We start from the raw sequence: 13690 nt of genomic DNA on the forward strand, positions 1-13690 counted from the left end.
TCACAGGACTGTGTTACTCTCTAAAATAATTCTAACCAGAGACTGTAACAAACAGAACATCAAAGGTGACTAAAAGAGGAAGATCAAACAGCAATTAGTCAATCGGGGGAGCAATTAGAGGACACTGAAAGCACCCTGAGGGAGAGAAAAGGACTGAGCTGGCCCACCCCAGTTGAAAAGTCATACTGGCTTTGATCAGCGTGGAAAGCATGGATGAATTAAGGGAGGTTTGTTGATAGCCTCAACCTCAGACAACCTGTGTAGCTGAACACACCCTCTTGCCTCTTGGTGTACCTTAGTATTTGACCTGAAAGTCTGAGAAACTACATCTTTCTAGTATATTATCTTTAAACACAAACATCTATATGGAAAAATATATATTCTTCTGAATGTCCTGTTAAGTATTGCATTACTTCTGATTTTCCAAAGCCCTTAGTTAAACTTTTACACCAATCAAACTATAGTAAATTGATTTTGCTCCAGAAAAACTGTTGCATTTCACTGGAAGCTAAGGTCTGATGAATTGAGCAGACCATTCCTGTTCCAGACTGTGTCATATTGGTGAAGTTCCTCGTGACTCATCATTTAAGCTTGTGAGGCATCTTGCCTAAACTGGTCACCCAGGCTCAGCTATTGTTAACAATGAGGTGTCATTGCCAAAGGGCAGGTCAGGTGATGAAAAAAACAGATGATGCCTGGGGGGGATGTCTGAAGACCTCTTGGCCAGACTCCAGCTGAGGTAAGAGCTATTGCCAGCAATCTCTCATCGCAGTCATGGCTTTGTCTAATCAAATGGCGAGAATCTTTCAGAAAGACAATTCCCAGCATTTCCATGTAACCTCTGTCAGTGCCACACTGCCATCCTAGTAAAAAATATTTTTACCCCATATCTAACCTAAATTTCTCACACCACAATTTATAACGATTACACCTATATCACTGCTATTATATTGTCTGCCACTGCAAAAAATGGCTTTATCAATGTGTGTACTTTCTCTTCCAAGTGTCACAGGTTGCTGATGGATCACAGCCTTAACCAAACTTCACCAGATGAAATATACCCAGATCCCTCAATCTATACTCACAGATCATGTAGTCAAGGCCTTTTGGCATCTTGGTATTCCTCCTTCTAGCTTTTTGTCATTCCCTTTGGTTTGGTAAGGCAGAGCAGGATGTGTCTTTCCAGGTGGGACCTCACGTGCACTAGTTGTGGCAGAAAGCGTCTTACCTTGATCTGCTGCCTATGTTTCTCCTGATGATGCTCATTTATTTAAAATTAAGAACAGAAAACATCTACACTGCTCTGGAGAGTTGAACAGCATTTGTTCACCACTGCCTCCAGGACCCTTCCTAGGATTTGGTCCCTTCTGCCAGCCAGGAACAGGGCAGCCAGCCCAGGGCATCAAGCACCTCGGTGAGGACTGGGATGAGCCAAGGCTGGGTGGGGATTTTTACCTGTGGGCTGGGGTTGGGATCAGGCCCATAGGGGTAAGCAGTGTCCAGCAGAGGCCTGGGATGTGTGGGCAGGGCTGTGGGGATGGGCATGGGCTGAAGCCAGGCTGGAAATGGCAGTTTGTTTAAAAGCAGGTCTGCTTGCCCTCACAGGGGCTCTGGCCTTCCCCACAGCAGCTCCCTGTGCCCAGGGACCAGCTCTGCTCTTCCCAGGTGGTCCCAGCACTCCAAGAGCCTGGCCTCTGGGCTCAAGGTGCCCAGGATCAACCCAGTACCCATCTGGGAAGTGGGCACAGTCCCACAGCATTCATCTGTCTTCAGAGAGGGCATTTGGTTTTATTTATGATTGTAAAACATGTGGCTGGTAGCTCTGATTCTCTGGGGCCTCCAGGCACAGCTGCAGAACAAATCATAGGCTTGAATCTCTTCTGGGTGAGGTATTGCTTCAGTGTAGTCAAGGGATTAAATTAATAACACCCAATTTCCCACTATATTGCTATTAAGGAAAATTACTCTGTGGGAAACCAGGACTTCATTGGTTCAAGTTCTTCTCAAGTTCACATTTTCATTTGGGAAAGTCTCTTCAGGAGAGTTTTCTTATTTTCCTTTATCATCACAGGCAAACTCTTCCATTGTTTGTTGGCTGGCCATGCTTCTTTGCATTTTAAGTGGCTTGTCAAAGCAGGGCTTAATAATATTTTTTTTTCTTTTATTCAGTATTTTTCTTAGCACATAATTAGAAAAGCCAGAATGATAAAAACAGATTATCCTCCTGTGCTATCTACTTTTCAATCCTGGCTTCACTAGCCAGTGCAGGTTGATAAGTGTTTTACTACTACTGTGTTACCTGTGAGAGTTGTGTGGCATCAAACCAAAGGAATTAGGTCTAATAGATTCTTATTGCACTGTTGGTAAAGATACAAGCTTATGGTTTATTTCCCTAAATATCATATAAGGGCTAGGCAAGGTCCATTTCCTGCATGCAACAAACTGTCCCTTTGAAAGGGTGGACACTGGCTGAAAGAACAGAAACATGTTGCAAATGTAAGTTATACTGGCTGATTTAAGATACAGTAAGCATCTTTCCTTGAACACATTCACTAGTACCAGGTAGTCTGGTTGAAGTGACAGTTCAAAGATAACTTGGGAGACAAGCTTTTCTTTTTTTTTTTTTTTTTTTTTTTTTGTCAGTCATACGAATTTGTTATTGTAAGGAAAATAACAACACTTGTTCAGGTGTCTGCAAGTCACCAGTCAAATAAATTTACCCACCACATTTCACAGCTAGGCATACTCTTGTTTGAACTTGGAGGGAACACCTTTTATGATGGAACCAGTGAAGGAATAATTTCCTCCAGAAATTCATATTATATTCAGGAAAGAGAATGTCAGCTTTTAAAGATACCAACATTACTATCCCAAATGAGATAAAGAAGAATTGGTGAGTATGTAGAGACAATGTCCTCAATCTTCTTTGCTGTGCCAGCAAAGATATCATAAACCCTCAAATGTCCATGGTCAGAGAAGTTACATTGCCTCTGACAGATCTGGCTATGAAGATGCATGAGGTGTTTCAAGAATGATGTATCTGATTATAGCCTAAGTTTTTCTGGATAGTTGAAAAATGCTTAGGAACAGGCATTTATAAATTTTAATAATTGCATTTAGCACAGTTGCTGACATGCCATCCAGCTACTCCATGACATTCACTTTGCACATATAAAAGAAAGAAAAGGTAAGATTCTATGTTTTCAAAACCAGTTAGAGTTTTGTTTCTGCATTTAAAAAATTAATGTTCACATGTGTTTAATCTTTACATCCCTGTGCTGGTATATTATCATGAAAGCACTTTAAATAGAAGTTTCTATGGTGCTTCATTAGAGATTTGGTTAACCTGGTCCTCTTGACTCTTACTGTTATTATTGACCAGAAGGTTCTAACTAATAAACTAGGTCATGATTCAGTGTCTGCTAAAGAAAGTGCAAAGCATTTTCACTGTCAGATATCTGGAGATATGTTGAAATGTCTAGAATGCCTGATTTTGTATCCAAAGATACAATATTAACATGGAGATTTAAACTAAACCGAAGAGGACTTAAGTATATATTTCTTATACCTGAATTTTTAGAAAAACAAAAGAAAAAAGTATTAACTATTTGATCTTTTAGTTTGTTGGGTTTTTTGGTTTTTTTTTTTTTTTTTCAGTACCTCAGCAAAGCAAAATCTATAAAACTAAATTACTGGTATAGAATAAAACCAGCAAGTGGCAGTATTTGACAAAAATTTGTGAGATGGATAGGAAACTTTTAAAAGCAAATGGAGATTTACACCCTATCTAACTATAAGGTAATCACTTCTGCTAGCATTCAGAAAGAAACATAACTCATTTCCAGCCTAATTTTTTTTCCTTTTTTTTTTGTTAGATCGACCCTTCAACTAGAGAAATTGGAAACAGAAGACAAATTTCCCATGGATATTTATATGCAAGGTCAACAAAAATGACCCTGCACATTTTATAAAAAGTCTTCTATAAAAACCAACTAAGAATAGAAACATATATCAAAACCATTTGGAAGTTTATTTATCAGAAACCTTCCCTGCCATCAATTTAGAATAGCATGCAATGAATATTAAAATCATACAATTATAGGACTGTTTAGGAAAAGACCTTTAAGATCACTGAGTCCAACTATAGACGTAACACCTCATTCTTCTGGATTCCACAGGGCATGAAAAAATGTCTAACTTATATGACTTATGAGGCATTACCAACATATTAACCAAGAGCCTGGAAGTTGCATGTAACAAAGCAAATGGCAAGAATGCTGTAGCACATGTTACCTCTAAATTGCCAAAGGACAATGAGAGTATCTATGCACTTTTATTCTCACTATCAGAATTACATGTGTAATAGCACATATACTTCTGAGGCATAGTGCAATAATCTATCAAGATCCCAAACACTAAAAACTTTTCAGAACAATTTTAATTTCCTATAGAAAACATAATTCTAACTATGTACTTTTTTCTGAAAGTCATTGTAAAGCACCAAAATTACATGAAGTAAAATGTCATCATATTTCCCTAAATTCTGCAAATATCCCGATTTTGTACTATCTCTATATTACCATGTTTAATTATCTAACCTCAGATGTTCTGCTGCTTTCAGTACAGGCTCTGCAGGATGACAGATTTACAGCTGCCAAGATGCTCTAATGTGAATGGCATTTCTGTAACAAAAACTTACTTGTGCCAACATTTGCACTTTGTAGGTCAAAAGTGCCTGAGGTTTTCCTGGACCAGGAAACAAATTTAATTTTCAGATTAAGATATGCTTATAGCCCAACACTGATTACAAATGCAGAGGAGGTGATACACATAGCATCTGCTTGCTGAATTGACATTGAGGTGATGAACTTTTTAACCTACTTATTCTGTAAATTCTCTTCTACTTTAGACTGGTATTATTTGCTGTAAAACATCTGATGCGGATGTATATGAGTTTCTGAGCAACTTATGTTGAAATAGAAGACTAAGCCAAGCCCTGCAACAGTATTTAGAAGTGCAACCAATTTGGAAGTGTACCTAACTGGTAAGAGTCTTCTAGGAGTCTCTGACCACCCTAGAAACTCAGTAATCATACTGATGGCATGTCAGTAAGCCCCCCTTATCTCCAGACACAGATTGAGCCCACAGGCTCCCAGTTAACCACTGGGGTAGTGAAGGATCTTTTAAAGGATTCAGGACACAACCCCTGAACACAAACCCTAGTTTTATACTTCCATTAGTTAACTACTTTTAAAAGAAATAAGCAGTTATGTTGCTTCAGAGAAGGAAACATAGTGACTCATGAAAAACATAGTAAAAGATAATGAATCATCCCAGTGTATTTTAATTCTGTGCCCATTAGTGATATCCAGCATCACAGCAGACTTCCAGACTCTGATTTTCTTGATGAGGTATTCAACTTGATGTTAAAAAATAAAAAAATAAAAAAAAAAATAATAATAAAAAAAAAATTGTCCAAAAGTCATTCCCAGACTCATGGGATAGTGAGATTCAAAATAACAGAATCACAGAATGGATGTGGTTGGAAGACACCACAATGAGTAATCTGGCCCAACCTCCCAGCTCAGGCAGGGTAATTCTAGAGCACACGGAACAAGATTGCATCTGGACAGTTATCTCTAGTGAGGAAGATTCCACAACCTCTCTGAGCAATCTGTTCCATGAATTATTATAGTTAAGTTTCAGGCAAGAATGTACTCTACATTGTTTTGTGAAGAAAAAGAGATTCAGGCAATGCTGCAGAAATGCTATAACTTACTTCTGGGGTAGACCTGGGGGTTCTGACATCCATCATTTATAAGAGAATGTGTCATCAGACATAATAGGTTAGTTGTTATTGCTGTTATTGTCATCATAGAAATGATGTGCCAGTGCTCACCTGGGATAGGCAAAGGGTTGGAGATAAGGTATTGATCTGCTTAGGACTGACTGACATCATGTAAGAATGACAAAGTATTTAGGACATGGTTAGAAATCTCAAAGGCAATCTAGTTTTGTGTTTTCAGGCAAGATTTGTTTTGAGAAAGTGTTAAGATCATGTGAGCTGTGGCTGCAACTATTATACTTCTACATGACATTCTAGTGAGTCCTCTTATACCTCCTTGCCTGTGCACTCACCTACCCAAAACCACCACCAGAAAGTAATTCAGGGCAAATACAACATATTGCCCTGGCTCAAAAGTAAAGGTTGCAGCACGGGACAGTCCAAGGGTTGTGTATGTGGGTTTTCAAAGCAGGGCAGAAATGGAAATTGGCTTGTTGGACTTGCTGCTTCCCACAAGGGATTCTCTTTCCCTGATCTGTTTGTCCTCATCTTTTCTCTTTGCTTGCTGTTCTCCTTTCCTCTCTTTACCCATTCTTTCCCCTTCTCCACTCCTCTCATTTTGCCTTCCCTCTCTCCCGAGGTGCAAGCTGCGGTCCCGCTCAGGGGATGCCTTCTCGCTCTGCCTCCCGAGGGCGGAGGAGCAGAGCCGGGGTGGCGGGCGGACCCCGGCCCCATCCCGGGCCCGGCGCTGCCCCGCGGTGCGTGCGCAGGGCGGCGCGGAGCCCGGCGCGGGGCGGCCGCCCATCCCTCCGCCGGCCGGGGCGGGCCCACCGCCGTCCCCTCCTCCAGCCCGCGCGGGGGACGGGATCGCCCCGCCGCCGACCCGAGCGGAGCGGGCGCGACGCGGATCTGCAGAAGCCCCTCTCCTCCTTCCTCTTCCTCCTCCTCGCCCTCCGCCCGCAGCATGTCCCGGCGCGAAGCGGCGGCCGCCTCCGGCCTCTGCCTGCTGCTGCTGCTGCTGCTGCTCCGCAGTGGGGGGCTCTTCCCCGCCGCCGCCGCGCAGCCGCCGCCGCCGCAGCGCGGGAGCGTGTGGTGCCCCAGCCGCTGCCTCTGCTTCCGCACCACGGTGCGCTGCATGCATCTGATGCTGGAGAGCGTCCCCGCCGTGTCCCCCCAGACCACCATCCTGTGAGTACCCGGCGGGGGCTGCCGCGGCGGCCCGGGGCAGGGAGGGGGCCGCAGGGAGGCAGGAAGGGAGGGAGGGCAGAGGAGAAGGCGGAGGAAGGGATGGATACCTGGGGTGAGAGACACTGGGGTGGGTGGCGGCGGAGCCTCAGCTCTTTGTCTGCGGTCGGGGGAGGGGGCCGGACCCGCGGCGGTGGCTCTGCCCGAGGGGCCCGGGTGTCCCTGCGCCTCTCCGGGGCTGCGCTCGCCGCCCCCGGCCCCGCGGTCCGGCCGTGCCCGGCGCGCTCCTGCCCGGCTCCGGCGGCGCGGGGTCGGAGCGGTGCCCCCGGTTCTGTGAGGCTCCTTGGGGTGCACGTTCTGGTTAGCTTGCGGGCGTTGTGTCCCAGCTTAGTAGTCCCTAGAAGGATTTCAGTACTTCCTTAGAATCCTGTTTAAAAGCATATTCAGGCGGTAGGGGGATCGACAGGGACATGGCACCTTCTACTCAATTCTTAGACATGTTGGGGATGTAAGAGCAAACCGGGACTCAAACCCTGGGCTTGCAGAAAACTAACCCGGCTCAGATTCCTGCAGAGATTTGCGGATATTAGTTAATAACCACTTTTTAGTTCAGGCACAAATGTGTCAGTTCAAATGCCCGGCCGTTCCTCTGGTCACTGTTTTGGGTGGGATTGCATTGGTATAAATTTCAGTATTGACAATGATTGACATTTAGTTCACACTGGTTTGACTGAAACAGTTACCTTTCCAGGCATGTTTCCCTGCAATAAAGGCAAAGTTCCAAATGACCATCACACGCTATTTTGTTTCGTGGCTTACTAAGAGGAACGGATTTGTTCCACTGACCTGCTTATATGTTACTTGGGCTCAGAAAGCTCTTGGCACCAGCCCTGCCCTTTCCTTACACACAAGCAGCCGTGGAAGCTGAGCACAGCTTGGCCCTGGGAATTTTCTGCGGGGCCTCCTGTCATAAATTAACTTGTGACTTTGTCAGATATTTTCAAAAGGGGTCTATAAAGCCTTGCTGTGTTTCAGCTTCCAAGTATTATTTAATGTGAAGAGTACAGTCATTTAGCATTAACTGCGTCCCTCTTTGGCAAGAAGTGCAGGCTTTTGGCAGAATGGGATTAGTCCTGCAGTACTTGTAAACCTTTTAGGGAACAGTACAGGAAGTGGGTGGTTAATGTTTCTTGCATTTGAAACAAAGTACATTTACAGAACACCTCTGCCTTGAGATTACAGGAAACCGTGTGAAGCTAGCTTTGTGAATCATCTTAAATGTAAAAAAAAACCCAAAAAAATCTTAGAGTGTGGAGTCAAGTCTTAATGGCTTGGTTTCTTCTTAGAGGTAGAAGGGTCTGCAACAGCAGAAAGTATTAGATTAAACCTCGCCGGGGTGGAGCTCCCCTTACGGTGGGTATTTATAATCTTGCAGTGAGTCAGAGGAGAGTGTGTGAACAATGCAAGCATTATGCTCATCTAACCCCACTAATATATCGAGTTGTCTAGTATCTCAAATTTGAATTATCATTCTGGTATAATGCAAGCTACCATGCTGCAGAAACAATGCAAAAGAAGTTTTCAGCTTGACAAAGAATGGTTGTTTTCCAAATATGTCTGTGGATGATCAGCATTCTTCAAAACCTAGTGGTGACCTTACTTGTCATCTAGTAATGGATATTAGCCTTTCTAGACAACTGACTGGGGAGCTATTATAAATAAAATAGGCAAGTATTACATCTGTGAAAACTCAGTTACTCCTTCTGCTACAGTTCTGCTGAATGGCTGTAAATGGAAAGGAGCTGGGTCAGAAGATAGTCAGGCAATATGAGTCTTTGGGACAAAGAGCAATGATACAATTTATTTAGTAATCAGTAGTTTGAAGATACCAATCGTACATAAATACCTTACCAGTTTTATATGACTTGCCCACTTTTAGATGTAGGAAGTACCTTCAGGATAACTAGTGCATGTCTGAGGTACTCATTGAATTACCACTCATTTTTTTTACTTACCTGCCATATTGAACTGTAGCTCTACGTTGCAGTGTTCTCAGAGGTGAAGCCCATCACCCATAGAGGGCTTTCTACACTCAAGAACAGCTTATTTTTTAACTATGAAAGCAGGCGGTTATTTAATCTCTGGTTTGACTCTCAATGTTTGTCTTTCAAGTGGTGCCTGTATATTAAATGCATTTTCTTTAGTAGTGGTGTTGATAGATAATTAAAAAGAATCAATTAATTTAAATTGATCACCTTCCCCTCTAAAACAAAAATTTAGGAAATCCTGCAAAGTGTACTGCTGATGAGCTAAGTCCATTTTTACTGGCATTGATAAATTCCACATTCTCATCTGTTTTATTTCTTGCTTACAATATAGATTGACTGTGCAAAGTAATTTTGTAAAAAAGATATCACCCTAAGTTTTTTCTCATTTATAAGTATTTTGCTGAGTACTGGTTCTGAAAAATGCCTCATTTTGGAAGCTGAGTTGACTTTGCTCTACTTCACATATAATTTTTTACATGGATTAAAACAGCGTGGGGCCCAGACCAATGGTGCAGCTAAGTGTTTTCCCCCACATATCAAAAATGCCTACTCCTAATCTCAGGCTCTCTTTTGAAAACTGTTCATAACATTACTAATTGCTGACCTTGCCAGTGCTGCTTCTGGCTGTACATTTTCTCACTCTCCCTTTCTTCTCCCACTTTCTGGAACTTCCCCTTCCCTGCTTCAGGCTGGGATCCATGGTTTAGATTTCTTCTGCAGTGTGGATTCTGCCAGCTTTGAAAGAGCTCATGGAGCCTCACACAAGCATGTGGTTTCACCCAAGATGAAGTTGTTACCTGGGCTCTTTTTTGGAATAGGGCCAACATCCCAGTCACTGTGCTGACTTCCTTTAAAAGGGAGACCCATGTACAAAATGGTTTGAAAAACTACTTAATGTGGTAAATACAATCATGGAAATTTCATTTCATCTCTGACTAAATATAGAATGCTTATATTCACAGAAATTGCTGAAACGTAATTATATTAAAGCATTTAAACAGTTGAGGAATGTAAAATTCTGGGTATCCCCTCTTGCTGTTGCCTCCTCCCATTCTTGTATCTCATCTTACTCTTTTTAGGGAATTTCTGTGTTCTAGAGCAATTTCTTGTAAGTAGTGTTGATAGTTTTGGCATTTGAATATTGATGCAATATGTTACTATTTGTATCTAAACACAATCCAAATCCAAACCTGTCTACAGGACTAGCTACACATACTCAGACCAATACTGAGATTTGTTCACAGTTTTTCTTGGCAGCACCTCATTGCTCTCTTATTTCTTGCTAGCTGTGCAAACAAAATTGTATTCACTGCACTTGAGTCTAACAGACTGAACAAGAAAAGAAACTAATGTTCTGTTAACAGCAGAAAAGGTAAAAATTGACAAAAGTAGTTGCCACGAAAGAAAGTGGACTTGAATTGCACTGAGAATGACATGCAAATTATTGAGAATATTTAATTTTGAAATAAGTCATTCTGTATTTGATGTGTGATTATTACTTTGAGTCACCTGCATGTCTGCTATGAATAAAACACATCTTCAACGTGCAAATATAATTTTAAGTGATCAAACCTTAATAGGACTTCTTAAGTTGCAGCCATTCCAGCTGAATTGCTATTGAATGTAGGCTCTAAAATGAAATTGAAGGCAACAGTCTTTGTTGCTTGTTACTGCTTTTGTTAAATGAATCTAACATTCTCAACATTGGGTAATTTAGGGTGTGTACTTTTTTATTTACTCATTTATCAATGTATTTTAATTTCTGATTTGTACTGTAGATGTCAGAGGGAAAGGGGAAGGTGTTAGTAGTTTAATTCTATGGTGACTTTGTAGACAGCTGAGTAATTTTTTTCATCTCTCCATAAGAACTTTTGTTGCGATCTAATGTACATTCATAATGCCAGTGAAAACCGTTATTGAGGCTTCCCAAGAGTATCTGTCTTAATACAATTTTAAAAACCACAACACTTAATTACACAAATCAAACATGCATTTGGAGAATATGTGAATCACTAAAGAGGTAGGGGTAATGGAAATATAATGACATTTCACATTTCATTGCTGATTTGTGCTAACATTATACTTCTTAGCAGAGGCATTTAGGAAAATGAAATAGGTGATATGTATGGAGACCGTCAGTGCAGGAATCTCTGGGCTATCATAGCAGAAATCTTACTGCATGCTGTTTGCAGATCTGCTATTTAAAATGATGCATCTTCTGCCAGCAAAGAACCATCCCATTTTCATCTGAAAAATACAAGGTCCTTGTGTTCGATTAGATCTTTGAAACCCTTTTACCAAAATTCCAGTAGATTAAGACAAAATAAAATAAACACACCTCATCACTGTGAAGGGTGAAGGATTGCAGTCTCAAATTTGGACTGTGAATAAACTTGATCACTTCATGGGTGAACATCAATTTGCATGTAGGAATTAGTCAAGAGATAACACACCAGAAGGTTTTATTCAAGATGCAGGGATTTGTACATATTTAATGTTAAAAAAAGAAGTACGGATACTGAAGATTTATTTGAATGGTTTGAAAATAACTTAATACTGACACAGCTATTGCCACTCCTGGATGGGCAGCAAGGTGCAGTAGGTGCCAGTGGTGATTTGCTTGAATGACACAGAACAGAGGTAAAGCACAAGATTATTTCAATAAAAATTATTTTATGTCTTCCTTCATAGAAATTTTATGAACGAGTAAAGAATTCAATCTGAGATTAAAACACCTACATTTTAGGTCATTATACACAGGAGTTTACATCTTTATTTGGTTTGTGAATTTCCCTTCTAATAGGTAGCAACTCAGCCAGTACTGTTCATAGTGCCTGGAACAGAGCTCAGCTCACTCAAAAGGGGACAATTTATTTATTTATTTGAAATAATAATTTCTAACCTCAGACTAGGTCCCTACTGGGCCTGTGCCATAGCTGCTTGTTCTCAGCCTGGGACATCTGAATCAACAGCAAGCACCACTGGTCAGACAACTGAATTAATTAGCTACTGTTTGTGCAGTTTATTAATTAATTTTTGCCTTCTCTAGCATAAGTGTGTTGACTAGTCTTCTGTTGACAATAAAAGGAGGTTAAATGTCTGTATGTAGATGTTGATATTTATTTGTCCAAGCCAAAGTTTAAAGTGTATTTCAGACAAAATATTTTCATAGAATTTTTAACAGAAAGAAACTACTTGCAAAGTGTAGGCAAAGGAGTCACAAGCAATTTTAAAAAATTAACTTTTGAAGTAGGTTAATTGTTGCTAAAAGGAGAGAAATTCTCTCTATTCAGCCTCATCCTGAGTCCCAACAAATCAAGTGGATACTGCAGAAGATACCAATCCTCCCCAGCAAAGCAGCTGTGGAGGGTGTGTCGGATGTAAAGCCTTGCAAAGCTGTTCCCAGGCAGTCTGGTTGTACTGCTGATGGGATGAGCCAGGACCAAGGCACGAGTGTGTTCAGGAACATTTGCAGAGCTTGCAGAATGTGTTTGGTCGTTAGCAGGGGCCAGAAGGGCAGGGCACTGATAGTGTTTGACATTTACTGGGAGACAAGAGGCAAAGCTGCTGAGGGCTGCAACAGAAGGCACAAATGAGTCTTTGCTTCGAGTCACCAGAGTCATTGGTGGGAAGATATTTTTGTCATCTCAGCAGTATGTTAGTCCTCATCAAATGCTTTGCTGAAGAATGGGAAAACATATGGAACAAAATCATATCCATCACTTACTGCAAGTAACTTACTGTACACTTAACACACTGTCATCAGAGGAATACATTGTGATACATTACAAGTTCTGGTTTTCATCTTGTTTTACTAAGATGTATTTTTGAGCAGTAAATACTTAACATTTGAATGTTAAAATGAAAAATATCTCTTTATTTGCAGAAAGACACCTTTAATAAATAAACCCAAAGACCTGTTTGACCTGATATCTGTTTTTTGAGGGTGATGTAAAGCACAGCTTATGAACAAGAAGACAGTGTAGAGCAGCTGTATAGTTGTTTATACTTATAATAATTTGCAGATATAGGTCATTGGGGCAAAAGATACTTCCATATTTTATGTAGATCTTGATGGATCTCTCCTCCACAAATTTTTTAACCTCTTTTTTTCAACTGTTTAGCTGTTAAGTTACATTATAACTTTCAGTGACAAGGAGTACTGCACAAAGTACATCGCAGAAATTGCTCTCTTCTGTTTGAAGCCTAAAAGTTATTAGCTTCCCTTAATGTTCCCCATTTCTTCTATTGGAAGAGACAGTGGGTGCTTGATCCCTCTCTATTATTCTTCCAATGCCAGCCATGGTTTTGTGATCTTTGATCCTAAGCTTCTCCATTCCTTTCTTTTTAAAGTTGGCACCTTCTCACTGAAAGGTTGGTATTAATCTCTCATCATCTGAACTGTTACTTCCCCATTCTGCTGTGTTTGGAGATGAGGGAATTGTAACTCTTTCCAGTATTTGTATGGAAAGATCTGGTATAAGGTTTCATGGTCTAATAGAGGCAGTTTAAAATCATGTCTGTATGTAGTAATGATCACTTTTAGGCCGGCCATTTTAGTTGAAAACTTTGATTTTCTCCAAATATATTATTTTGTATTAATACATGCATTAGGTCTGCATTTTAATAGCCATTCATGGACTGTTAACAGGTCTTTTTGCTGTTCTTCCTA

The 13690-nt window shown here is 41.0% G+C and overlaps 1 protein-coding gene across 1 annotated transcript in view; it reads left to right on the top strand.

The window, feature by feature from the left end:
• Nucleotides 1-6651: 6651 nt before the first annotated feature.
• The window catches only part of PXDN (peroxidasin), an 81711-nt gene continuing 74672 nt past the window's right edge, over nucleotides 6652-13690 (top strand). The window contains exon 1 of the mRNA XM_058835544.1: nucleotides 6652-6973. Coding sequence (XP_058691527.1) covers nucleotides 6750-6973 — 224 coding nt within the window. The 5' untranslated portion in view covers nucleotides 6652-6749. The remainder of the gene's footprint in view (nucleotides 6974-13690) is intronic.

The sequence above is a fragment of the Poecile atricapillus genome, chromosome 3 (genome assembly GCF_030490865.1).
Source record: "Poecile atricapillus isolate bPoeAtr1 chromosome 3, bPoeAtr1.hap1, whole genome shotgun sequence".
Lineage (NCBI taxonomy): Eukaryota > Metazoa > Chordata > Aves > Passeriformes > Paridae > Poecile > Poecile atricapillus.